Source organism: Mirounga angustirostris, unplaced genomic scaffold (genome assembly GCF_029215605.1).
Source record: "Mirounga angustirostris isolate CCGP_5_RB_7025 unplaced genomic scaffold, mMirAng1.0.hap1 SCAF_1, whole genome shotgun sequence".
Lineage (NCBI taxonomy): Eukaryota > Metazoa > Chordata > Mammalia > Carnivora > Phocidae > Mirounga > Mirounga angustirostris.
Window position 1 is genome coordinate 161,655,134 of NW_026991709.1, and position 27,851 is coordinate 161,682,984.

General features: G+C 45.4%; 2 protein-coding genes and 1 long non-coding RNA gene across 14 annotated transcripts in view; 2 read left to right on the plus strand and 1 right to left on the minus strand.

The window, feature by feature from the left end:
* Positions 1-17,440, plus strand: part of FGD5 (FYVE, RhoGEF and PH domain containing 5) — a 124,482-nt gene extending 107,042 nt beyond the window's left edge. For 3 of the 5 annotated variants that reach the window (XM_045904277.3, XM_064591658.1, XM_045904276.3), the window contains 5 exons: positions 225-354; positions 1,162-1,292; positions 7,062-7,190; positions 12,114-12,268; positions 12,618-17,440. In XM_045904277.3, coding sequence (XP_045760233.2) covers positions 225-354; positions 1,162-1,292; positions 7,062-7,190; positions 12,114-12,268; positions 12,618-12,654 — 582 coding nt within the window. In that variant the 3' untranslated portion in view covers positions 12,655-17,440. Of the gene's footprint in view, positions 1-224; positions 355-1,161; positions 1,293-7,061; positions 7,191-8,105; positions 8,162-12,113; positions 12,269-12,617 lie in introns of all 5 variants that reach the window. The other 2 variants (XR_010411616.1, XM_045904280.3) reach the window with 2 other exon arrangements.
* Positions 328-27,129, minus strand: LOC123864052 (uncharacterized). Of its 2 annotated transcripts, none has more exons than XR_010411639.1 (3): positions 26,782-27,129; positions 1,130-3,287; positions 328-450 (listed from the first exon to the last, which is right to left on the minus strand). It is a non-coding gene; the product is annotated as an uncharacterized LOC123864052 (long non-coding RNA). The 2 variants fall into 2 exon arrangements; XR_010411638.1 differs by lacking the exon at positions 26,782-27,129 and adding an exon at positions 26,507-26,624.
* Positions 26,297-27,851, plus strand: part of NR2C2 (nuclear receptor subfamily 2 group C member 2) — a 97,502-nt gene continuing 95,947 nt past the window's right edge. For 5 of the 7 annotated variants that reach the window (XR_010411620.1, XM_064591693.1, XM_054504565.2 and 2 more), the window contains exon 1: positions 26,302-26,674. The gene's annotated coding sequence lies outside the window, so the exon portion shown is untranslated. Of the gene's footprint in view, positions 26,675-27,851 lie in introns of all 7 variants that reach the window. The other 2 variants (XR_010411635.1, XR_010411628.1) reach the window with 2 other exon arrangements.

Below are 27,851 nucleotides of genomic sequence, written 5' to 3' on the forward strand. Positions count from 1 at the left end.
CATGTCCTGGTTGAGGGCTCATCAGAAAAACTGATAGGCACTTGCACAGAAACTCTGTGTCTCCACGATGGAAAAGCAGGGGGACCTGGCACAGTCCTGTGCTCAGAACAGTACCTGGAGAGGTGGGGGGTGAGTCAGCAGAGGGGAGAAGATGCTGGTCCTCTGCACGTGCACATGCAGAGGGTGAGAACCGTTCCAACGTATGTCCCCAACCGGGCTTGCAGATTGTGTGCCGGAACTGTTCAAGAAACAAGTACCCTCTGAAGTACCTCAAGGACCGGATGGCCAAGGTCTGTGACGGCTGCTATGGGGAGCTGAAGAAGAGGGGCGGGGATGTCCCAGGCCTGATGAGAGGTAACCTGGGCACCACTGTTCTTCCGGGTGGCTTCTCGCTGGCCCCTGGTTGTGCCTGAAACCACATTCCTGTGGAGGTTCAGAACAAAAGCAGCCCTGAAGGAGGAAATAAGGGTTTAAACTCATGCCTGGGGCACCATTTCCCAAAATGTTGGCTCCATGGGAAATCGATAGGCACTCCCAGAAGGGTCTGTGGGCAGCTAAGCTTGGGAAACGCTGGGGCAGTGCCTCTCTGTGAGGGGGATGGCAGGTGTTGTGCTTCAGGTATACTTTGCCATGGTGACCCTCTTTTTGAAAATGTTCTGTAGGCTTGTGTTCTATGGGACCTTTCCAGGATAAGGATTTTGAGACAGATAGCAGAGGAGGTGTGGATCAGGGAAGGGCTGAGGGCTCCTTGAGTGATAAAGGATCCTGAGGAAGCCAAGCTGGCCCCTGAGAGACTGTGCTCGGGGTACAAGCTTTGCCCAAGCAGGGTTGGGCCAGAGGGACAGCAAGTGTATACTGGGCCCAAAACCAAAGATTTCTCCTCTGTGGGGCCACCGGAGGCCATCACAGAGGACAGCCCAGGTGAAGAAGGGATAGCCAGCACCCAGGAAAAGCCTTCCTTCTTGGCCCCCGTGGCCTTCATGTCATCAGAGGGAGTGTGCCTGTCTTTGTGGTCACACCTGATCCCCCTCATGAGGCTGATTCCCATCTCAGGAGGGACCCAGAGCTCCAATTTTATAGGAATTGGCATTCCAAAGCAAGAAGCATGCCTGTCCATGTGGACACTCACCTCCCATCCCCTGTGGCTTATCTTGGTTACAGAGCGGCCCGTGAGCATGAGCTTCCCCCTGTCCTCCCCCCGCTTCTCGAGCAGTGCCTTCTCGTCTGTCTTCCACGGCATCAACCCCTCGACCTTCAAGAAACAGAAGAAGGTCCCTTCGGCCCTGACCGAGGTAAGGCAGGCGGACTGCCTATGTGGGAGGCAAGGGATTTAGAAGGTTCATGGTCCTCCTCGGTGGACAGGGTATGACCTCCCCCAGCCTGGCTGAGCTCTTCAGGACAAAGAGAATTCCCAATGGGAGACACTCTTGTGACAAGGACTGACTCACCACTAACAAGGGCCTGTCTCCTGGGCGTGACTGAGAACATGCCTGCTGGGTTGCAGAAGGTGGGACCCGAAATGTAGATGGTGCTAGAAGTCTTTCCCATCCCTCTCTCCCCTCCAAGTCTTTCTTTTTTTCTCCTTACTTTCTTTCCTGTCCCATGGCCTAGACCTGGTCCCCATGGGTAGTGCACAGATCACTGGGGTTCTTCTGACTAAAACAGCCACAGTCCTGGCTTAGCCCTCCCTAGCAGGCCCTCGGAGCTGTGCTGTCCGCTTCAGCCTGCGGGTCCCAAAGGGCCTCGGGTGCTGAGCGTCCTGGAGGATGTGGGACTGTCTGCAGGAAGCCTCAGAATTGCTTAAATTCAAGTCTATCCTATAAGGAGGGCCAGATTATATGTCTGTATTCTGGTCACAACCACAAACAAATGTGTGCCCATGAATATACAAGCTGTCAAAAGAAGATCAGCTGTTTCCAAGTTTTTGCATTAATATTCATTATTGAGTAGCAGGTGGCAAGGTGCAAGTTTCAAAAAGTGTTAGGGTATGGAAATTTTAAAGGGGTACAGTTCTACTCATTTACTTAATTCCTTTGCATATTAAAAATCTTGGGAATAACACATACATGGTAAAAAAAATTTTTTTTCAAAACAGCACAAAAGAATACCTGATGAAACATGAGTTTCTCTCCCTCCCCGAACTCCTCCAGTCCCACCTACTCCCAGAGGTAACCACCATCAAGTTTCTTAGGGATCCTTACAGAAATTTTAATGCATATACATACTAAAGATGTACATCCATTGATCCTTTTTTTTTTTTTTACTGAAAAGGTAAATTGTACTGAATCTTCTATACACTCTTCACACTTAATTTCTCTTAGCTATCATTCCACATTTGCTCACACATACAAATCTCATACTTTTCACATTGTATGGTTGTAGCATCATTTATTTAACCTAGTCCCTTTCCACCAATTGAGAAAAGATCACCTTTTCACTCCTGCTGGGCAGAACCTGAGTGTTCCATGGGCACACAGTTTGAGAACCGCTGCTCTTAGCCTTCTAGAGTCCAGCTGTCTCTGATGCTGGTGTCCTAGCTAGCCCTTTGGTAATTTTTGCTCAAAGTGACAACCTTTTTATTACCTAGCAAAGACTGCACTTAGTGGGATTTGCAGCAGCCCCAGGAGAAATGTGCCCCACCTGTCACCCGCTGCCCTGTCCCTTTTCCGCAGGAGCTCCACCTTAACAGTAAGCCCTGCTCCCCATGACAAAGTCTGCGGAAATGCTGCCTCTCCGATCACCTGCCAGAAAGGGAGGTCAGAATCGGCTTCCCCTGACATACTCTGTCCACTCTGCCTTCCTCACTCTGCGAGCTGCCCTGGCAGGGCAAGTGCAGGGAGAGAAAGCCTGTGTCTGGTGCTGGGAGTCCTGGAACCTGTGGCGGACACAGGCTCCTTTCCTGGTACCTCTTAAAACAGTCCAGGCTGGGTGTGTGGGGGGCTCAGTCGTTAAGCGTCTGCCTTCGGCTCAGATCATGATCTTGGGGTCCTGGGATCGAGCCCCGCATCGGGCTCCCTGCTCAGTGGGAAGCATGCTTCTCCCTCTGCCTCTGCCCTTCCCCCGCTCATTCTCTCTCTCCCTCTCTCTCTCTCTCTCTCATGAATAAATAAAATCTTTAAAAAAAAAAAAAAATCCCAGGTAGGTGATGGCCTCCTTTCCCTGCATTGAAGTTCATTGACCTTCGGAGTATTTGCCAGGAGATCCAAGTTCTCTACCCTCTCTTCAACTAAGTAGAGATTTGACCTTCAGTAGATAACCTCCATTCCTCCAGGCGTCAGTTTCCCCATCTGTAAAATGGGAAAGTCAGATGAAATTATTTCCAGACCTGGCCTTCTTGCCCCAATAGTAAGATTAGTATTTTGAGCAGTTCTGTGGGCCAGGCACTATACCTGTCAGGTACCTCTCTTAGGTCATTGACTCCAGTTTTGCTAGTAGGGAATCTAAGACTTAGAAGAAGTAAATTGCCCACATTGCCCATCAAATAACTGGGAGAACCTGGGCTGGAACCCCAGACTGGTATTTCTCCAAACCTGTATTGTGTTCTGAACGCCCATATAAAGACTGTGCAACAGACAAATCCTACTTCTACTAATAACAACAGGAATTAACCGCCCCCTCCCAATTAGGAAGAAGATTATAAAACCTTTTAAGTAAACATTACAAAGAGGATCCATCCTTAAATATAAGAGATAAGCTTATAAATGAGGGGCACCTAGGTAGCTCAGTCAGCTGAGCTTCTGACTCTTGGTTTTGGCTCAGGTCACGATCTCAGGATCGTGAGATTGAGCCCCATATTGAGCCCACATCAGGCTCTACATTCAGCATGGAGTCTGCTTGAGATTTTGTCTCTACCTCTGCCCCCCCACTTGTGTTCACGTGCTCTCTCTAAAATAAATAAAATATTTTAAAAATTTAAAAAGTGTAAGAATCAAGTTTATTTTTTTGAGCATGTATGTGTGGGTTTTTTTATTTTTTCAAGTTTTTATTTAAATTCCAGTTAGTTAACATACAGTGTTTATTAGTTTCAGGTGCACAATATAGTGATTCAACACTTCATACATCACCCGGTGCTCATCACAAGTGCCCCCCTAAATCCCCATCACCTATTTCATCCATCCCCCACCCCTCTCCCCTCTGGCAACCATCAGTGTGTTCTCTATAGTTAAGAGTATGTTTCTTGGTTTTTTCTCTCTTGTTTTTCCCATTTGCTCATTTGTTTTGTTTCTTAAATTCCACATATGAGTGAAATCATACAGTATTTGTCTTTGTTTGACCGACTTATTTCACTTAGCATAATACTGTCTAGCTCCATCCATGTCATTGCAAATGACAAAGTTTCATTCTTTTTCATGGCTGAGTAATATTCTACTGAATATATTTACTACATCTTCTTTATCCATTCATCAATTCGTGGACACCGGGGCTGCTTCCATATCTTGGCTATTGTTGGTAATGCTGCTATAAACATTGGGGTACATGTATCCCTGTGAATTAGTGTTTTAGTATTCTTTGGGTAAATACCCAGTAGTGTGATTGCTAGATCTAGATGGTAGGTTAGTTATTTTAACTTTCTGGGGAACCTCCATAACTTTCTGGGGAACCTCCATTTTCCACAGTGGCTGTACCAATTTGCATTCTCACCAACAGTGCAGAAGGGTTCCCCTTTCTCCACATCCTCACCAACACCTGTTGTTTCTTGTGTTGTTGATTTTAGCCATTCTGACAGGTGTCAAGTGGCTTTTCATTGCAGTGTTGATTTGCACTTCCCTGATGATAAGTGAGGATAAACATCTTTTCATGTATCTGTTGGCCATCTGGATGTCTTCTTTGGAGAAATAGCTGTTCAAGTTTTCTGCCCACTTTTTAATTGGATTATTTGTTTTTTGGGTGTTGAGTTTTATAAAGGATTTATGTATTTTGTATACTAACCCTTCATCAGATATGCCACTGGCAGTTATCTTCTCCCATTCCAAAGGTTGCCTTTTAGTTTTGTTGATTGTTTCCTTTGCTGTGCAGAAGCTTTTTATTTTGATGAAGTCCCAATAATTTATTTTTGCATTTGTTTCCCTTGCCTCAGGGGACATATTTAGAAAGAAGTTGCTGTAGCTGCTGTCAAAGAAGTTACTCTCTGTGTTCTCCTCTGGGATTTTTATGGCTTCAGGTCTCACATTTAGGTCTTTAACCCATTTTTGAATTTATTTTTGTGTATGATAAGAAAGTGGACTAGTTTCATTCTTCTGCATGTTGCTTTCCAGTTCTCTCAACACCATTTGTTGAAGAGACAGTCTTTTCCTCTTGGATATTCTTTCCTGCTTTGTCCAAGATTAGTTGACCGTATAGTTGTGGGTCCATTTCTGCATTTTCTATTCTGTTCTGTCGATCTCTGTATCTGTTTTTGTGCCAGTACCATACTGTTTTAATGAGTACGGCTTTGTGATATAACTTGAAGTCCGGAATTGTGATGCCTCCAGCTTTGCTTTTCCTTTTCAAGGTTGCTTTGGCTAAACAGGAACTTTTGTGGTTCCACACAAATTTTAGGATTGTTTTGTTCCAGCTCTGTGAAATATGCCAGTGGTATTTTGATAGGGACTGCATTAAATATGTAGGTTGCTTTAGGTAGTATAGGTATTTTAACAATATTTGTTTTTCTGGTCCATGAGCATGGAATGTTTTTCCATCTCTTCGTGCCATCTTCAGTTTCTTTCATCAGGGTTTTTATAGGTCCTCATAGTATTGGTCTTTCACCTCTGTGGTTAGGTTTATTCCTAGGTATCTTATTGTTTTTGGTGAGGTTGTAAATGGGATTGATTCCTTAATTTCTCCTGCTGCTTCATTATTGGTGTATAGAAATGCAACAGATTTCTGTACATTGATTTTGTGTCCTGTGACTTTACTGAATTTGTTTATCAGTTCTAACAGTTCTTGGGGGTCTTTTGGGTTTTCTATACAGTATCATGTCATCTGCAAATAGTGAAAATTTTACTTCTTCCTTCCTTTGGATGCCTTTTTTTTAAGTAATCTCTACACCCAACATGGGGCTCAAACTCATGACCCCAAGATCAAAAGTCGCATGCTCCACCGACTAAGCCAGCCAGGCACCCCGATTTGGATGCTTCTTTCTTTTTGTTGTCTGATTGCTGTTGCTCGGACTTCCAGTGCTATATTGAATAAAAGTGGTGAGAGTGGACACCCCTGTCTTATTCCTGACTGTAGAGGAAAAGCTCTCAGTTTTTCTGCATTTAGGATAATATTAGCTGTGCATTTTTCATATATGGCCTTTATTATGTTGAGGTGTGTTCCCTCTAAACCTACTTTATTGAATGTTTTTATCATGAATGGATGTTGTGCTTTGTCAAATGCTCTTTCTACATCTATTGAAATGACCATATGGTTCTTATCCTTTCTTTTGTTAACGTGATGTACCACGTTGATTGATTTGCAAATATCGAAGCACCCTTGCATCCCAGGAATAAATCCCGTTTGATAGTGGTGAATGATTTTTTTAATGTATTGTTGGGTTCAGCTTGCTAGTATTCTGTTGAGGGTTTTTGCATCTATGTTCATCAGAGATATTTAGCCTGTGGGTCTCTTTTTTAGTGGTTTCTCTATCTGGTTTTGGTATCAGAGTAATGCTGGCCTCATAGGTTTCCTTCCTTTTCTATTTTTTTTTTTTTTGAATAAAATGTTGAGAAGAATACCTATTAAATCTTGTAAGAATCAATTTTAGAAGGAAGAGCCTTTCCCCCAGATATTTGCAGTTTTGTATTATGGGGCCTTGTGGGTTGGGGAGAGGGAGCCAAGAATCTGAAACACCACTTGGGGCAACACTCCTGAAGGCAGTTTTTGATCGTGTGTCTCCTGGGCCCACTCAGTAAGTCCTGTCTTAATCCCTGGTACTGTTGTGCTCTTTTGAGGTGCTGGATGTGTCCCGAGACCTCATCCGAGTCTCAGATTTCAAAGCAGTATACACGCTCTGCCAGCTGGTTTGCACTGTCATTTTAGCTCCGCCTGAACCATGCCTACCCCCTGGTGCCCTGACCACTCTGCTTCTCTTCTGTCAGGTGGCCGCCTCGGGAGAGGGCTCCGCCATCAGTGGCTATCTGAGCCGGTGCAAGAAAGGCAAGAGGCACTGGAAGAAGCTCTGGTTTGTCATCAAAGGCAAAGTGCTCTACACCTACATGGCCAGTGAGGTAGTGGTGGTTCGTGCTCTCTCTCCTCTCACCTGTGAAGGCCCTCCGGTTAAGCTCATGCCTCAGAATGTCCCCGTGGGTATGCCCAACACCCCATCGCCTGCAGGGCGGTGTGAGGCTGGATGCGGGTTCCAGTTCCCGTACCACTCCAGTCTGTGTCGAGCAGTACCATGTGCTGAGTGTTGCCACAAAGACAGAACCACGTGTAGGTTCCAAGTGGAAGGACTTTACCATCTCTCTGTGGAGATACGGCGGGACAGCTTGCAGACCTGTGCACCCGAGTGTTGAAGGTCACAGGCCCGGCATCTAGCACAAGCCAGGCACTCCAGGGAACTACACTGTTTCGTGGTAGTGTTTCTACTAAATACAACTTCAGTTGATACTTTTTACAGAGCGTCTGACCTTTACACATAAAATGTAGGAGGGCCTTGGACGGCCTTGGAAGTGAAGCCTGCTTCCAGAGCAGCCGGGTGCGGGCTCTGTTATACAGCAGGTGGCTGTCTGGTCCTGACCCAGGCTGACGCTGGGTGATAGTTTGAAGGATTTCCATGTCTAGCCCCCACCATCCGGTGGCTTCCGCGGGCTAAACCCGCTTCGAAAACGGGACTTAAGAGCCCAGCTGCTGAGCATGTGTTTTTAACCCCAGCAGGATAGTCACATCAGCACAGGGCTGGCGCTTCTACCCCGACCCCAGATGCTGGCGAAGGTGCAAAAGACACTTTCTTTTGGGGGCATAAACGTTCTCTTACAAAAAACCGGTAGCTGTGATGGTTGCAGCCTGCCCGTCCCTCAGGGAATCCCAGAGGCCGGCAGGGACGCAGACAGACAGAGGGGGACCCACAGTAGGCCTGAGTGACTCCAGTGCCCTCACTGACATGCCCACAGAGGAGCTGAGGAGAATTTTGATCTTTCCAGAACAAACTGAAATGTGATGTGATGCCCACCTGCAGCCCAGGGCAGCATCTTCCAAAGTAGGTATTACACAGGATGCTCACAGGGGTTCTCTAAACAATGGATTCTGAGGGGACCCTGAGTAGGCAGTTAGTAGGAGTACTTCTTAGAATCTGTAATGTACCCAGATGTGTTGTGGATCTCTGAATGAGGGGATTTCCCAAGCTGGCCTGACCACAGGCCCTTCCTCATGGGGTGTCTCATGGGACTCTCCCATCCCATGGACCACTCTTTGGGAAGAAACTCTGTCTTAGACAGGTGAATGAAGGCTAGTGATAATTAAATAACCACCAAAGAGGCGAATCCTGTCTGAGAATGGAAAACCCATTCTCAGTGTCCATTCTGTAGGTCCTGAGCAACAGTTGTTATTGGAAGTAACACCCTGAGTTGATTTTAAAAGGTGGATTTTAAGTATGCTTCCAAAGTAGTTTTTTCCATAAAGAACTAGTACAATTTCTTAATAAGACCATGCAAGTGATAGGACTAGGCTCACAAATTCCATCAAAGAAAAAAGGTTTGATAAAATGGATAGCCAGTTTTCACTGTGTGTACTATCATGAACCCCTGTTGTTTACCTGTGGTATCCCCACCTCATTCCTGTCCCCACAGGCAGCACACTGTTCTGAATTTTTTCTACCATAGATTAGTTTTACTAACTCTTTTAGAATCTTCATATAAATCAAATCACATATAAATGTGACCTCTCCCACTCAGCATGAGGTGTTTGAGAGTCATCCATGTTTTTGAATACAGCAGTAGGTCATGACATTTTATGGCTGAGTAGTATTCCATGTTGTGAACATACCATGTGTTTATTCCATTCATCAGTTGAAGGACATTTGGGTTGTTTCTGGTTTTTGGTAATTATGAATAAAGTCACTTTAAACTTTTGTATAGAGGTTTTTATATGAAAATAGGTTTTTATTTCACTTGGGTAGACACCTAGGATTGGAATTTCTAGATCATAGGAAGGTATATGTTTGATTTATCAGAAATTACAGCCCTTTCGCAAAGTGGTCTACCATTTTATCCTCCCCTCAACAATGTATGTAAGTCTGAGAGTTCTGGTTGCTCCACATCTTAGTTAACATTTGGTATTGTCAGTCATTAATTTACTAGTATCTCAGTGTGGTTTTAATTTAGATTTCCCTAGTAACTAATGATGTTTTTGATGTGCTTATTGGCTATTTCTGTATTTCCCTTTGAGAAGTGTCTGTTCAGATCTCTTGCATATTTTTTTAAGTAAGTTGTCTTATTATTGGGTTACAGGAATTCTTTACGTATCTTGGATACCAGTCTTTTGTCAGATAAATGTTTTGTGAATATTCTCTCCCTGTCTGTGGCTTGCCTGTGCATTTTCTTAACGAATGAATTTGTTCTGTTCTTTTGGTGAACAGAAGTTTTTAACTTAAATGAAACCTAATTTATTAGTGTTTTCCTTTATGGCTGTTGCTTTTCATATCACAAGAAACTTTTAGTCTACTGCAAGTCACAAAGTTGTTCCCCTGTATTTGCTTCTGAAAACTTGAATGTTTTAGTTTTTACATTCAGGTCTATCTGAAATTAATTTTGAGTATGGTATGAGACAGGGGGTGGTGTTCATTTTTTTTCCATATGGATATCCAATTATTCCACCACCACTTGTTTAGAAAAAACTTTCCTTTCCCTATAGGATTATTTTGGTGCCTTCGTTAAATATCAAATGACTAGGGGCACCTGGGTGGCTCAGTCGTTAAGCATCTGCCTTCGGTTCAGGTCATGAGCCCCGCATTGGGCTCCCTGCACAGCGGGAAGCCTGCTTCTCTCTCTCCCACTCCCCCTGCTTGTGTTCCCTCTCGCTATCTCACTCTCTGTCAAAAAATAAATGAAATCTTTAAAAAAATAAAAATTAAAAAAAATTCAAATGACTAAATACATTTGGGGCTATCTCTGAGTTTTCTATTCTGTTTCACTGATATATTTATGAAATCTTATGCCAATACCTTACGGCCTTAATCACCAGAACTCTATAGTAAGTCTTGAAGTCAGACTGTATAAGCCTTCAACATTGTTCTTTTATTTATTTGTTTGTTTGTTTGTTTGTTAGAGAGTGTGCATGTGCGTACAGAAGTGGGGGGAGGGGCAGAGGGAGAGAATCTCAAGCAGACTTTCACTGACACAGGGCTCAGTCCCATGACCCATGAGATCATGACTGACCTGAGCCAGAGTCACCAGTCTGATGCCTGATTGAATATCCCAGGCGCCCCTTCAACATTGTTCTTTTTAAAAGATTGGGTATTCTAGGTCTTTTGTGTTTCCATATAAACTTGTCAATTTCTACCCAAAAGCCTGAGATGATGACAGAGATTGTTGAATCAATTTGGGGAGAGTTGGCATCTTAACAATATTGAAATTCTTCAAATCTATGAATATGGCATAAATCTTCATTTACTTAGTTCTTTAGTTTTTCTTTTAATGTTTTGTAGTTTTAGTATAGAGGTCTCATACTTCTGTTCTTGCATTTATGTTAACCTTATTCCTATTTTATTTTTTGCATGCTATTTTTTTAAAGATTTTATTTTTTGACAGAGAGAGACAGTGAGAGAGGGAACACAAGCAGGGGGAGCAGCAGAGGGAGAGGGAGAAGCAGGCTTCCCAATGAGCAGGGAGCCTGATGCGGGGCTCAATCCCAGGACCCTGGGATCATGACCTGAGCCGAAGGCAGACGCTTCACGACTGAGCCACCCAGGCGCCCCTGCATGCTATTTTGAATGGAGTTTATTTTCAGTTGTTTGCTGTAAATAGATATAAAAAAATTGATTATCCTGTGACCTTGCTAAATTGATTATTGGTTCTAGTAGTTGTTTTACAATCAAACAAGTCCTTTGCAAGCACAGATAGTTTAACTTCTTCTTTTTCTGAACTTTTTCTTCTTCTTGCCTTAATGCAATGACTAGGCCAGTGCAATTTTGAGTTTAATTGGTAGGAGCGAGCACCTTCTTGCCTTGTTCCCAATCTTACAGGAAAAGCATTCAGTATTTTACTATTAAGTAGGATGTTAGCTGTAGGTATTTTATAGATGCCCTCAGATTAAGGAAGTTCCCTTCTAGTTTGCTGAGGGTTTTTTTTTTTTTAATCATGAATCGATACTGAGTTTAGATGCTTTTCCTGATCCAGCGGTCTTTGAAAGTTGATTTCGTTTTATACACAACCTCAACTCCTCCTCCTTCTCCTCCCACAGCCTTCTTAGCTAATTATATCTTAACTAATTGCTTAACTAATTTTATCTCTTTGTCTATGTGTGGTTTCATAAAGTTGTATTTTATGAGCATGTATTTTCACATAAGTATGTATGTGTAAATATATGTTTATATACAAAAATCTCTTTTTCCACTGAGTACTGTGATTTTTAAGATCCATTTATGTTCTCTGTGAAGGTCTCATCACAGTATTAGCAACTTTATAGCACAGACACCCTACGTGCTCCATATTGAGACGTCGTGGATAGGCTGTGGGGGAATGAGTATTGGGGATATCATCTGGAATAATTCTGGAAAACAGAGTCTCTGACTAATCAAGTCAGCAGAAAGAATGCAGTGTTAGAAGGTGGTCATGAGTCCAAATTCTGGCTCTGCTCCTGACTAACCTGTGTGATCTTAGGGAGTTATTTACCTTCTCTGAGCTTCAGTGTCTTCTTAGAACAGGAGTGACACCTTCTGTGATGTTGTGAAGATTCAACAAGATAATATAAAGATGAAAATGCCTGGACCCTAATAGGCTGTGACAGAATGTTAAGTTTCTTTCTCTCCTCATGACTGGTCCTGGCGGGAAGAGGGGGTGAACAGTATGTGTATGGTTATTCCACTGTTGCCCAACCATGCCTCACACAGAAGGGCTCGTCGCGCACCTGAAATCGGAGGGAACAGTAAATGCTGAGCAGTTGACTGTGTGTAGTGCCGTGTGTAGTATCGTTTTCCCTTTTGCCCTCTGCAGGACACAGTGGCCATGGAAAGTATGCCTCTGCTCGGTTTCACCATTGCCCCAGAGAAGGAAGAGGGCAGCAGTGAAGTAGGACCTATTTTTCACCTCTACCACAAGAAAACCCTATTTTATAGCTTCAAAGCAGAGGATACCAATTCAGCTCAAAGGTACCCAAATAACTAGGCCTGTATCTCCTTGCCTCTCCCTCTACAAGTTGCTACCCAGGGCTCTGGCTTCTCTCTGCTCCAGCCTCCTGTACCATTTAACCCCTTTGGGCCACAGCAGAACAGAACCTGTTCCTGGTTGTAAGATTTTTTAAAGATTATCATGATTCGTTCATACAGGCATGCTTTGATTCAGCAGACCTTTTGCTAAATGCTAGGGAAACAAATATGAATATGACATGGTCCCCAATGTCAGGCTAATAGTCACCTAGTCCATCTGGTCACTTCTAGGTTCTCTGACCAGAGTCTCAGAGCTGTGACACCTAAGTGTGCCCTCTCCTCTGTTTTACAGGTGGATCGAGGCCATGGAAGATGCAAGTGTGTTATAGCAGTTATCAAGCATGTGGACTGAGAATAAAGTCTTAGGTTGAATGTGGACCCTTCCAGAAGCCAATCTGTGTCTCTGCTCCTCGGGACTCATATCTGGATTCAGCACGGGGCCTCATCTTTTTTGCCATAACCCCCTCTCTCACCGTCACAAGTGGAACCCCTAAGGAATATTTATGAACCGCTCCTTTTCTATTCTTGTGTCTTCTAGCCGCCCGACCCCGCCCCACCCCAGCATAAACGATCTCCTTACCGGGTAGTGAGACCACGTTTAGTAACGTGAAGACATGGAAACAAAAGGAAAAAAGTACATTTTAGAAATGCAGGCTTTTTAGTGGAAACAAGCTTTTACAGTTTTTACCAGTGGTAAACATTATCACCTTCCATAGCACTGATGTCAGTGCCTCAGGCGAAACGAGAAACAACTGGTAAATAACAGCTACCCTCATCGAAAGCACTTTATTGTTTTACTGAGCTACAACCTCCAGTTTTATGTTTTCCAAGTGATTTACTTAAGTAAGGAGCAGATGGAGTCCTGTGGACTAATTTGCCACCAGTTCTCAACAAGGGTGTACGTACAGTTGATTTGTGCCAACACGGATGGACCTGGCCAAGTGGGCAGGTGAGCGGCACTCAGAGGGGAGGGTCCTCCTTACTGCAGAGGCCGCACTGCACTGGATAAGGCAAGGATTTTCTCCTCCACTTGATCATGAGACCTGTATACGGACATGACTTAAGGAAGGACCCCCTCCTTCCCGGGGTGGTCCTCACACTACCCCAGTGCTGGATGCTCGGCTGCCGGCAGGCCCAGCCCCCACCCTGGAGGTCACCACAAACCCTCTGAAGAGATAGGGTCTGCTGTAATTTATTGTGTGCCTTCCTGTGTTTACCCAACATGAGCTGACAGTGTTATGTGTAAAAGAACCTGTGCTTGTTTTCAACATGGTTACCCTTCGGCTGTATTACCAAAGCCTTGAAAGATACGAAGACAGAAAAGATATAATCAGAAAGTGAATTGGTGGTCTTGGCCAGTGGCTCTGGACACAGTGAGGGAGCACAGAAGTAGTGGCTTGAAGAAACTCTCTGGGCACCTGGGGCTCAGCCACCTCCCGCTGATGACTGCTGCTCATCATGCTGGACAAATTTCTACATAGAGCAAGAATGGGGGTGGGGCAGGTGGGATTCCTTGTTACTCTCATTGAAATAGAAAACGATCATATCATTTCCTGATGTCCTGTCCCCTAAACAAAACGGCATTTGCGACAAACCTTTTGTAAAAAGCACCATCTCAAGGAGTTATTTACATTAAATATTTTCAGGGGAATTTTTTTTTCTAGTTTGCAATTTCTCCTTTAAAATGTTTGCATTGAACATTTAATTAATGATTCAAACTAAGTGATTAGACAGATCTTTTTATTAATTTTTGAGGGCTCAATTCCAATGCAACCACTTTCATTATCAGACCTACTTTAAGCGGGCCTTCTAGAGCCTCTGAGCCTTTAAAAAGCACAGCAAGACTTCGGCACCAGGTAGTGGGAGCTTCCCCAATCTGCTGTGCGCCACTGGCCACTGTCAGTTTCTGGGCTCCAGGTAGAATTATGCATTTGGAAGTCATCTGAAGGTCTCTTGTACCATATAACATCCTATTTCTGACGCTGAAAAGAAGAGGTAATGGGGCTTTGATTTCTCAGTCAGTAGTTACCCTAATAAAAACCACCTGGGTTATAGATAAAACCTAGTGGATCAGTTTTATAAAAGGAAGTGGCAGGGGCCACTAAGATCCTCCACAGTTCCTATGTGACTGGGCAAGGACCCATCTGGTTTACCTGTAACTCATTCGTACCTGTCCTTCCTACGGTTCTTCGATTTCAGCCAATTTCTACTAGTCAATTTCGCTTGCTGTTCCTTCCCTGACCTTCTCTTTGTCCAGCCCATTTTACAGGTTCATGGGGCCTGGTTGGAATAACTCAAGTGAAGCCATCCACCTGGCCTAAGGGTGGATGCACCCAGGGGCTAGAGAAGTAACAGCTTTGATGCCACGACCACGCTCCCCAAGCTTCCCATGGTATCTGCTTTGCCTACCTGCTCCCTAGGCTTCAGCAAAGGCTGTGTTTCTAGGGAGGAAGCAGTTCTGTACCAAGCTGTAGCCCAGAAATGAGAGCACACAGGGTAAAGTCACTCACGTCAGAGGCTCCAGCTCCAAGCCTTGGTGTTTTTACCAGTCACATGGAGACCATTCCAACTTCCAAAAGAGTTCAGGGGTAAAGCACAAACCAAACATTCAAGAAAGTGGACTGGAAACCATAACCCCATGGGGGAAGGGCATGCACTGTACAAAGTGAAAATAAGTAACGGGCCCTGCTCTGTGACAATACAAGATGAAGACAATATGCAAAGACCTTCCTTCTTATTCATGGAAATGGCAAGAAAGAAGCCAGGCCTGAAGAGAGCCTGGCAGGGGCAGGCTGAGCTCCTTTGGTCATCAGGTCTTTTCCCCCTCTATTTGTTTTGAATGACCTCTCCTTGAGCTCGTCACACATGGGTCAAGAAAACACAGCCCTTTGCAGGGTTGGCCTCTGCCTGCTTCTCAGAATCAGTAAAAGTTTATGAAACTGGAGTTACACTGAAAGCACTTACTTTCAAGTGGCTTCACACCTTCCCTGCAATGTATTTCCAGCCTGGATTGGTTTTAGTAACTAGGAAGAATTCTGTTCATGATTACTAATACAAAGCACACTAGAAACAAAGTGTCCAGGGACATTGGTCGAGTTCCTGGCTCCTGGTAATAATTCTTGCACATATCAGAAGTAGGCTTTGAGTTGTTGTGGTCAGGCCGACAGACACGCTGACCACGTATTCTCCATTGGATGCAGCCTGGTCCCTTATGTGGGTGTGGACTGAGGGTGGATCATTGGGTGTACGCCATGCAAGCCAGTGCCCAGGACACCGACAGCCCTGCTACCACAACTGAAGGGTAATGAGGTCAGAGTCTTTTCTTCATCCAGCCCAGCCTTTTGTTTGACTGAGTATAAATGTCATCGCTGAACACTGAACCTCTAAATGGGGACTGAGGTCACCTGGGCTAGGAGTGGTAGGACTAAGCTGGAGCCTGAGTTCTGCTACAAGGCAGAGACAACAACATGCTAGAATATTCTGTTAATTGATTCAACCGTGTTTTGTGGCTTCTATAATCGTGGGCGTTTTGCGCTTCCACACATGAATGGTCAGTTGAAAGGACAGACGTGTCCACGCTAAGGAGTCTGTTTTCAATAAGTAAGAGCAAACTAACATCAAATTGGTTTAAATAGCTTTACAAGAGGAGGTCCAAAAGCAGGGCAGTTTCAGACTTCGACAGTATCCCTAAGGACCAAGCTCTTTGGGCTTCTCTAATCTGCTGTCCAGCGTCAGCTTGATTCCAGGGCTGGTTCTCCAGAGACTGATGAGTGACTGCCACTGATGGCGGGGCTAGAGGTTTTCCTGTTCACAGGCACCAGAGAGGGGAAGCTCATCTTCCTGTTGTAGCTTTTTCTTAGAGGCACCCAGCAGGCCTTCCGTGACACTCCAGGTCCACACTTACTTATTGCCTGCCCTTTCTTAAGCTACTTACAGGGAGAGACTGGTCAGCTGGGGGCTGAGGGGAGGACGGCTGCTGAGGATCCACCCACAAAGTCCACTCTTTGGACCACATCTTTTGGAAAGACTACGGTTTGGATTAGCATAATGTAAGGGCTCTGCAGGGCCATGGAGGAAGCTCCCTAGGTGGCCTCAGTTTCTTCCTTGCACAGATAATCTGGTGATGCTGTACAGGAAAGGGCATCCTCTGCTGACAGAACAGAATGACAACAGGCCTCATTCTCTTGACAGTCCTTCACGGGTACTGTTACAATAGAGCAAGTATAGAAAGGCAGCACATCCACAAGAGTGAAAGAGGTTTGTACAAAATCCGTGTTAAGAAAGCAGAGAGAAACAAAGACACTGTGAACAAAAATTTTAGCCTTGTTTTTTTCAACTCTAGGAGTGGGTTATGAAATCGACGCAGTGGACCACAACCAGCTCCCTCCCCCAGCCCCACCCTACATGCTCACTGAAGACAGCAGAGCGGAACACAGCAGGGCGTATCCGTCCTCCTTAAGGCTGTTTTATGACATTTTGTTTTTCAATTGTGTGTGCATACACATGATATTACTGATTGTTGATGTCAAAATGTAGTTCCACTTCTAGATTATGGTCAAAACTTACTTTCAAAAAATTTTTAAGCCACTAGCTTAAGACTGTCAGGTAAGAAAAAAATGAGCACAGAGTTGCAGTTAAGACATATAATGAGCCAAATCAAGACCTTACTAAAGACACATATTCAAATGTAAGGACATTGCCAGTTTTATTTTTTGAATGCTTCAAAAATATAACGAGGGGAAAGGTATAAAATTTATGGTAAAGCTACAGAAATAGTTTTGATCAGGAAATGGTATGGTAGCAATCAAGGTATCAGATACCTATAAGCAAAGTAACATACACCTGTTATTGGTGTATGTAAATTATAAATTATAACAATTATCCAGAAGCTGAGAGTTGCAAATATGACAGAACTTTAGAATAACAACATGTTTTATGCCAGGGGCTCCCAAAGCTTATTTTCAACAGTGACCACTACTCTGGTTTATTACATAAAGATTTCCCCACTCAAGTGAGAACTGCCCTAAATGACCTCAAATTCTCTTCAAAATTAGGATCTCACTTTCAAAAGTGCAATTCACATTCTCTCCAAAGGTAGACTCAGAGGGAAAGTAAGGAAGGATTTGGCTCTATGTCTAATGTGTTCACCGGCAAGGTGTATCCAAAAATCTGTCTTGTGGTCAAGGATAGGCATAAGCCTATGTTCCTAAGAACTCCTTTTAAAGTAACAGACACAAGAAGCAGATGAAGATTTAAAAGAATTGCTCCCGTAAATCTGTGGCCCTTCAAATCCAGTGGCCTATACTTAACAACCCTTAACAATACCACACTAGAATTCATGAATGTGTCATGGAACTGCCCCACTGTGAGCAATGTACATGAGAAAATAAATTACCTCTTGATCGCTACAGTAATTGGCTATACCCCAAAGCATGAGGCTTGATTATGCCAACATGTATAATTATGGAAGTTATTACAGGCATAAAATTAGATAGCTCTTTTTAAAATACAGCTATAATACCACTCAGTGTAACCCTGAATCCTACTTTATGGGGCAGGGTGGAAAATGACCATTAGTTTTCACTGTAGCAATTTGACTAATTTCTCTTAAATCTCAACCTTTCACCTACTCAACAAAGATCTTCCATTTTTACAATTATGAAGATATCACTGTCTCATCCTGTAAGTCCATCCCTTGCTATATAGGATAAGAAACATCCCCTCCTAACAAAAAGATGTGAAGAAAATGGCCTTTTATTATTTTTTAAGATTTATTTATTTGAGAGATCATGCACCCGAGCAGGAGGAGGGGCAGAGAGGGAGGGCGAGAGAATCTCAAGCAGACTCCCTGCTGAGCATGGAGCCTGACTTGGGGGGCCATCCTATGACCCTGAGACCATAACCTCAGCTGAAATCAAGAGTCGGACACTCAACCGACTGAGCCACCCATGTGCCCCAAAAATGGCCTTTTAAATAACATTTCTTAGAAAGCTCTCCTTTTTCCAAGATATGTCCCTTGACATTATTAAGCTTTCTTTGTGAAAATTTTTAAGGGAACAGTATTTTTCTTCTTTGTTTAAGAAAGCTATAGGGATAAAACTTCTAAGAGAGGATGCAACATAGTATTCCTTGACAAGTTCTCTCTTTGGGGATAAAAATCACAATAAATACAACATTTGCTAAATACCGTATCTCAAAATTTTAAATTAACAAAGTGCATTAAACATTCAAAGTTTCTTGTCTACATAATTTAGGTGTTTAGTTCAGGGCTTTGGTCAAGAGTATCAGCAGCCTTCATGGACGTGTGTTTACCACTTGGAAGAGTGCTTCCATGTTCTTCCTTCCACATTCCCCTCCCCACCCCACCCCCGTAGGTGGGGGGGCCTCAACTGACCTAGGAGCCAACAGACTCAGGAGTTGGATCTCCTCTAAAGCCCCACAATCCATTAATGGCAAATCTGGAATATGCCAAGACATCCAGGGTACTTTGTACCCTATCCCCGCCATCATCCTAAGCTGAAAGATGACTTTCAGTTATTCTGAAAACTGACTCTGCTGATTGAAACTCTGATACACAATTGACTGATAAATATTGACTTTCCTAACACACAGAAATGATGACTACCTAAGTCATAACCGAAACATCTATGAACAAATCAAATTTGTTCAACAAACCTGGAGCCTCGAGAATACATGATCTTTCCTTCTAGGATTAATTAGCTGGAAAGAAAAGTTAATATGATCAGGGTTGTGTTGCTGGTGCTAGAAATGTTCAGTTGACTGCTGGAAGAAGAGGAAGGGCCGAATGTTGCACACGTTAGCCTAGGAGAATGCTAAGGGACTTTGGAACACTGCAATACTCAGGTGCTATTTTAACAGTGACAGCCGAGTTGGCACAGTACTGAGCACTAGAGACATCGTTACTTACTTCCAGGAGCTCACCCCCTGAGAAGTCAGGTACAAACACTCTATGGTAGAGGTTGAGAAAGGGCTGTGGGAGAATGGTAACAGTGAATGAATTGTGCCTGAGGCAGATTAGGAAATCGCCGGGGGGGGGGGGGGGGGGGTGACTTGTCATCTGAGGAGGGCTTGCCTTATACAGAAAAGGGGTTGGAGAGGCCCTTGGAGGCAGAGAGCAGGAGTTAAGGTGTTGAGAATGAGTAGGATACCATGTGGCATATTCAGGAAATGGGGTAGCTCGGAATCATCAAAGTGGAGGGAAGAAGTCACAAAAACATGAGACAAAGAAGGACTGTTTGTGGCCAGGTCATTCAGGTCCCCTGCACTTATCTATAGTTTCTAGGGGATGTAGGGCAACGAGATGGGGGGGGGGGTCCTTCAGATGCTTTAAAATAGGGGACAAAACATCTGTTTTAGAAAGACCACTCTGGTCTTCCATTTAAAGAAGACAAATTGAATACATGTGAGATGGAGTCTATTCTGTCAGAGATGGCTGCCACAACAGATGCCCTCCTGCATATTCTCCTGACAATTTGACTTACTCTTCCCATCAAGTGATGGAGTACGCATCTCCTCCCCTGACCCTGGACAGACCTGTGTGATGGCTCAAGGAGTAGCAGAGGAAGTGACTTACATAAAATGCCACTTTGTTCTCTTGTGTCCTCCTCGAATGTGTGCAGCATGCTATGAGGAAGCCCAGGCCACATGGAGAGGTCACATGTCAGGATTCACACTGCCAACCAGCATCAGTCACTAGACAGACTAGGAAGCCTTTCAGATGACTAGCTCCGGCCACTTTCTAACTGCAACCACAAGAGACCTCCAGAGAGAACCTCCTATCTGAGCCCCCTAGAACTGCAAGATGATAATTTTAAAAAGTGTTTTTTAAGCCACTGAGTTTGGGTGTAATTAGTTTCACAGTGATAACCAGGAAGCATGCATTTCGTGGCTCCTTTCCAAAACCTACTAAAAGGACAGTAAATGAATAAAAAGATATAACCTAAAGGACAAAGAAAATGCAAGAAAAGGCACAGGGTATCAAAATGGTCAATTCATTTTTGGAGGATACCTGGACAGTGGCAGCTGACTTAGCAAACTAATACCGAAGTGACTGCAGGGAAGGATTCCAGTGAGACACAAGGACCAGTCCTTGCTCTCAGGAGGCATGGCGATTTGGAGGCACAGATGTCTGAGAAGGCTAGAGTGGGACTAACAAGAGGATCAGTTGAGAGCTGCTGTAAGTATTCATGAGACCCTCAGATCCCCTGACCCCACTCTATAGAGATAAGTGACTGCCCTTTCCCACCCTGGCAGGAAACAGTAAATTTATGCTCTGGAAAAATGAGAACTACAAGAGGAACGTGCCTCCACCGACCAACGCATGCACGCACAGGCACACACACACTGCGTACAACCTGGAGACACGGGCTACCGTCTCCTGCCTGCGAAGTTCCCTTTCCATGACAGATTAAAATGTATGTTCAATAGAAGGAATCAAAATTCTGAGTTCAAGTGTTTTTACTGTAATACTACCATTGAATGGGGCGCCTGGGTGGCTCAGTTGGTTAAGCGACTGCCTTCGGCTCAGGTCATGATCCTGGAGTCCCTGGATCGAGTCCCACATCAGGCTCCCTGCTCGGCAGGGAGTCTGCTTCTCCCTCTCCCACTCCCCCTGCTTGTGTTCCCTCTCTCACTGTGTCTTTCTCTGTCAAATAAATAAATAAAATCTTTACAAAAAAAAAGAAAAGAAAAAAAATACTACCATTGAATGATGCTCTAATCTGAAAGGGGCTGAAAAGACCCACTGTGAAGGACTTTCAGTGGCCCTAGCTCAGTTTAGATTTTATCTGATTGGTCAAAGGTCCCAAACTAGTTCTGAGACCCACAACCATGTTTAAGAGATGATGCTTGGCCTGCATAGTTAAAAAACCACTTGTAAACTGCCAACATTTCAAAACCAAGAGATTTCATTTACAAATCTGGATTTCTGGCTTCTCTTGAAAAATCCATTTCTGGCTGCATTCCAGATGCTGATGAGGGGCTGCCCCTTTAAGTCTAGTGAGCTCCCCAGGTGTCACTATGACCTTTTAACATACTAATAGTGTTTATCTCAGCTTACTGACCTCCTTTAGAACACTTGCAAGACCCGACCCCTACTGTCCTCGCTTTAGGCATCTGAGTTTTCACTTCAGCCCTAAGCAATGCAGAGCCATTAAAGAACTTTATTGGTAGAAGAGAGCTAGAACTGGCTGTTGGCAGAAAACTCAGGCAGTGGGAGGGAAAAGGGGAGGGCGGTGGGTGGGGAGGGGGCAGCTGGCAGACTGGTTTGGAAGGTTAGGAAACCATGACAGCAGGCCAGAGAGACCTAAACTAGAGAACAGTGGAGGAGGGGCCAACCGTGAGGACAGAACCAAGAGGATCTCTGTGTAGACCCAGTCCGGACAATGTACCCAGAGCGTCCCCAAGGCCAGAAGCCTCAGGGCAGCATCCTAGCTTCTCCCCAAGGTGAAGCACAGGATCCAAAGCAAAGCACTGAAGGGGAAGACTTTTCCAAGAGTCTTTTGGCTTTGAGGTACATTTCCTGGCCTGTAGTGAATAGGCTGTGGGGCTGAAATAATCTCTTCTTTAAGAAACTCAAGCAGTGCCACTATTCAGACTTTGAGAGTAAAAGGCCAATAGGCCCCGGTGATTAACTCTTGTGGTAGCACTGGGCTAGTGAAGAACTCCCAACCTCAAGATTGAGACTTCCTAATTAGGCAAGCTGCATTCTAAAACAAGGGACCAAGGGCAGGCACATTTTTCTGAGAAGATAATCTAATTCTCCACATGTTCCAAGATACCTGAGCCAAATACAACTTTGAAATAATAACCTTTTCAAGGCGCAGGAAGCCTCAGGTCAGAAATTCCCAGCAAAAGCCATTCTGGAGGGGACTCAGGAACTCACTCTCACAGTGTCCCTGCGTTCCATTCCCACCAGTCTACCACAGGCTCAGTCTTTTTTCTCTTCCTGGGAAAAGCAAGGGCCAAGTATACAGAATCTGAGACCTTTCCAAGTAGCCTTCTACTCTGACAGAGCTTGACTGACAGAATCATGGAGGTGGGAAGATGGTTTTCTTTTCAAAGTTCTCAAGGACAGAAGAGAAATAAGCAGAAGTAACTATGAATAAATGTTCCACCACCTGCCAACCATGTGACTTTGGAGAAGTCATGCTCCCCTGTTTAAGGCCTCAGCCTCTTCAGGTATAAAAACAAGATAATACCATCCACTTCACAAAGTTATTGTGAAGATTTAACAGGATAATGTCAGTATAAGGAACAGGCAATCTGGTACTTACTGATTACATCTGTTTAGATTCCACATTCTTAAAAAATAAGGCTAAAAAGAATTATATCAGGTTTAACAGTTTATTTTATAAACATGTCATAATTATATAAATGATATAAACGTAAGTTTCATAAATTACTATACATAGCAATAAAGCATAAGCTATTACAGAAAAGCTGATACAAAGATATAAATACTTAAGAAGGTAATTATTAAGCCTTCCCAGTCTACAAAAATAAGGAAAACCATCATTTCTGCTACCAAAAAAGCAGTATCTTTACAAGTTAAAAAACCAACTTTGCTTAATAATAACTTGAAAATTTTAGCACATATACAACTATTATTTAACCAAAATTTGGTTTTCATTGACATTTATTATTTAAATAACCCTGGATGGCAAAAAACATGTTTACTCTGTCCTATGTACAAAATGAAACTGCATGATATTGTTCCTGCTCTCAAGGAGCTCACAGACAAGTTATTTAATGACTGAGTGAAGAACACACTAGTTAAGTGTTGTGAAAAAAATACCTGCCCAGAGAACAGAGAGGGAAGAGAAAGGAACACCTGGGTCTCATCCACAGAGCACTATGCAAGGAGCGAACAGCCCCAGGCTCACATCCCAGCTCAAGGAAGTCACCAAACTTTGTTTTCACTGAGTTCATCTTAAAAGTGGGATGATAGGGGCGCCTGGGTGGCTCAGTCCTTAAGCGTCTGCCTTCAGCTCAGGTCATGATCCCGGGGTCCTGGGATCGAGCCCCACATCGGGCTCCCTGCTCGGCGGGAAGCCTGCTTCTCCCTCTCCCACTCCCCCTGCTTGTGTTCCCTCTCTCGCTGTGTCTCTCTCTGTCAAATAAATAAATAAAATCTTAAAAAAAAAAAAAAAGTGGGATGATAATATGAATATTGTTCACCATATACTGTTGCTGGGAAAAGCACTGATTTAGTAAATACCCATCTTTACTAGGTACTGTGGTAAGGGCTGAGATAGGACAAGGCACATTTCGATACAGAGTTCACAGTCTGGGTAGGTGCCAAGAAGATGCACACAAAACAGCTGGGTATCATCAATCCTGTCAAGCCCCTGTCCCTGTGAATGAATAATCTTCAGTAGTCAGTTTGAAAAAACCAACAACTGCATTTCAAAAAATGAAAAGTTTTGTCTTGTTTTTCTTTTGCCACGCATTTTTGGAATCAGATCAGTGGTTCAGGCCGGTAGTGTACATCAGAATTCTCTGTGATGCTCAGAAGTGCTGATGCCAGGCCCACCCAAAGCTTAATGCTTCACAACCACTGGGGCCTGGCAGTTCTTTACTACACCCCTCAGTCAAGAATCCTTTAATATTTAAAGGCAGATAAAACAATGCTAAAAGCACTGTTGATACAAATGTGGATACTTATCAACAGTCAAAAAAAAGTATAGCTAGTATGATACAACTTGAATTTTTTTTGTGATTAAAGCTGCTAAAACATTCTCACTAAAAAGACTTCTAGCGAGTCGTGCCTGCGTGGCTTAGTCTATTAAGCATCTTGACTCTTGATTTCGGCTCAGGTCATGATCTCAGGGTCATGGGACCGAGCCCCAAGATGGGCTCCACACTGAGAGTGGAGCCTGCTTAAGATTCTCTCTGTCACCCCCCACCTCACATGTGCACTCTCTAAAAATAAACAAACATATATATATATATATTTTTTTTTTTTAAGACTTCTAGCAAAAACACAATGGAGAAAAAAAAATGGCACTATGGCAGCACTGATTTCAGCTTGCAGAGGCCTGTTACCTGCTGATATTGTTTGCAATCTGTCTCTGTACGTGTGCATCTGTTTTCCAGGGAAGAAAAGCTGCCCAAGATTATGAACCCTTTCTACACTACTTTTTAAAAAAAAAAATTTGAGAGAGAGCGAGAGAGAACGAGCAGGGGAAGGACAGAGGGAGAGGGAAAGCAGACTCCCTGCTGAGCAGGGAGACAGAGGAAGGGTTCCATCCCAGGACCCTGGGATCATGACCTGAGCTGAAGGCGGCCACTTAACCGCCTGAGCCACCCAGGCACCTCTCTACACTACTTTTAATATTAAACAACTAACCTTAAAGTGAACATCTGGCCACTGATACAGCATGGTTTTACAGCATAAACCTTAAGGTCAAAAGGACTAAATCACAGCTCTGGCTTCCCTTATTGCATCTGTAACATTTGTCAGATTGCTTACCTTACCCAGGCCTCAGTTCCTACACCTCAGTAAAATGAAATAACTGTGCCTTGTTCACAGTGCTAATGATAGGCCATCATAGAAACATTAATGATTGTTTAGTATTTACTTCAAAATTAGTGCAACTGTAATGTGTTTGCAAAAAAAGAAAAACCCAAAACTCACTGATGTATGAATTTTTACACTATATCTGGAAGCATTATTTAACGTTAAAAAACTAATTTTTGAAAAAGAATACAATTGTAAAAACAGTCCATGTTTACAAGGATTTACCATCAAATTACTGTGTAACCATAGGCACATCACTTGACCTTTCTGGTTCTCACCCACCTCTCCCGTAAGATCTTCCTGCCAGAAGAGGACTGGGCCATATCATTTCTTGAGGCCCCTTCCAGCTTCAGGCAGGACATTACAAATTTAACTCTTTTCCCCACTTCTTTTCGAGGTGAGAATATGGGAAAAGAAAAAAATGGGTGTATTTAAAGCATTTCCTATCAAATAGAAACAGAAGATTTAGGACAAAATACTCAAAGTTGGGGTCAGCCTGATCAAAGCACAAATGTTTAAGAAAAAAGGTTAACCCATCCATCTTGGGGTCAGTATTTATTCATAACAAACAAGAAAAATGCAAGAAAAAAAAATCAATTAGCAAGGAATCTTCCTCCTACAAAGCATGACGATCAAGGAGAGTCTAACCAAAACATTTCAGGGCATCTAGGAAAAATAAGTGGTACACACCTCCCAAAGCAAGTCAAAACCACGACTTAGAAAGAGAAATATCTAAAGAAAACCTACAACCCAAAATTCTTAAGACCAAGAGAAGCAATTTTGCAGTTGGTTTACACACACTTATGTATCACTTCACTAGTTCCAAAGAGCGGGGAGAGTGGAAAGGACGTAAGATTTGGGTCATGTGTTCACTAAAAGACCATAAATAACAGGTATGGGACGGTTTCAATACTTTACCTAATACTGCCAGAAGCTGGCGACCTTTAAAACCTAAATAAAAACCATCCGTAAAGAGTAGGGCACAAACAATTCAATACCCACCAATAAACCACCCACTTAACCTACAGGCTCTCTGCTGGGAGACTGCTTCTTCAATCAACAGAGGCTTCAGCTCAGCGGGAGGCCGGGATGGAGGGTATCACAGGGAGAACACAGAAACCACCTAGCCTCGAGGAGCTCGCGGTCCCCCAGGAGGCGCGGGCTTGCATCCGAATAACGGTGCGCCGCGTTCCCAGGTTTTCAAGACGACCAATCGGCCCTCTGCCCTGAAAACAGAGGCGTCCGCGCCACTGAAATTTCATTTTCGCCTAGGGGCTGTGCCAACCCAGTCCGGGGCGGAGGCTCCCCGGCCAGCAGGGCCGACACCAGCTCCCGCCCGCTCGCCGCCGGGCCCGCGGGCCGCCGAGGGGCCGGATGGACCAGCGCCGGCCGCGGCGTTCCGGTGCGCGCGCGCGCCTCAGCCAATCGCGTGCTCGCCCGCCCCCCGCGGCCGCGGCGAGGCTGGCGCTGGGAAGAGGAAGAAGAACATTCGCCCTCCTCCTACCAGCGCGCGGGCGGCGGCGGCGGCGGCACCGGGGTCACGAACTCTGACCTTTCACTGACAAAAACAATAACAAACCCCCCCTTCCCCGCGACCGCGGCGGCGCCCCCGGGCCCGCCCCCGCCGCCCCCGCTCCCACCTCGGCGTCTCGTCTCTCGCCTGCTGCCCCGCGAGCCCACGGCCCCGGGGCTCCCGCCATCCGCCAACGCCGGGAGGCCGGCCTCCCCGCGCCCTGCCCTCCGCGTCGGGGGCCGCCCGCCGCAGACACGGGACCTGCTTCGAGGCTGCTTTGGCGCCAAATCCTGAGGTAAAATTGAAAAGGGGCCGGGGCGGGCTCGGGCCGGCGGCGGAGGGGGCGGGCCTGGCGCGCGGACATGGAGCCGCCGCGACGGCGGCTGAACCCGACCCTTTTACCTTTGCCACGGGGCGGCGGCGGCGGCGGCGCCGCCGGACGCTTTGCATAGTGGGCCGGGCCGCTTCCCTCCCCTCCCCGCCCGCGGCCGGGCGAAGAGAGCGGGCTCCCCTTGACCGGCCCGGCCGGCGCGAGGGTGGGGGCGGAGGGGGAATGGCCGCGGCCCCGCCTCACAGTTGGCCCTCCGCCAGCGCCGCCATTTTGTTCTCGATGGAGATGGCTCCGGCTGGGCCAGGCTCCCCTCCTCCTCCCTTTCATCCTCCTCCTCCCTGCAGTCCCTCCTTCCCTAGTTCCCCGGCTCCTCGCCCCTCCGCTTCCCGCCCGCCGTTGGAGACCGCCGCGGCCCAACCGCCGTTTTTTCTGAAGGGAGGGTGGAGAAAAGGGAGGGAGGCGGGTGCGGGGCGCGACTTCGTGAACGACAGCTGTCCCGACCAATTGATGCTCCGATAGGAGGGCTGGGTCCTCTGACTCCGCCCCTCAAGGCTCTGTTGATTGGCTCGGGCGGGAGGGGGCGGCCCCCGCGGGGCGCGGGAGCCCAGGCAGGGCGGGAGCAGAGGCCGCGGTGCGGCGTGAGGCCGGGGCGGTGGGGGCGGGGCCGGGGGCGGGGCGCGCGGGGGCGCGGCCTGGGTTAAGAGTCTGGGGGCGCTCGGGGACGCCGCGAGGGCCCGGGTGGTTTCCCTCTGCCTGGAAGGCGTCCTGAATGAGTGCGGTAGAACAATAGTAATAAAGGTGATGAAGCACCTTGAATCCACGGCGCTGGCTCGTGGGAAGGGCTTTTCGGAACCTGGACACCCGTCGGGGCTCCTGCCCGTGTTTTCGGCATGGCTGCGGGCGAATCCCTTCCGAGGCTCAGTTTCCTAAACTGTAAAATGGGGGAGAGATCGTTTTAGGGGCTCTGCTCAGAAAATGGAGTCCAGGCTACTTTGTGAACCTCAAAGTAATGTAGAGATGGTGTTCCTGTTGAAAATGGGGTGTAGAGCCACCAGGAGTGGAAAGCTTAAGGGTATTGAGGGCTTTATAGAACAGAGGTAAATCTGAAGTAATTCTCATTCGTTGATTAAATGGATATTTG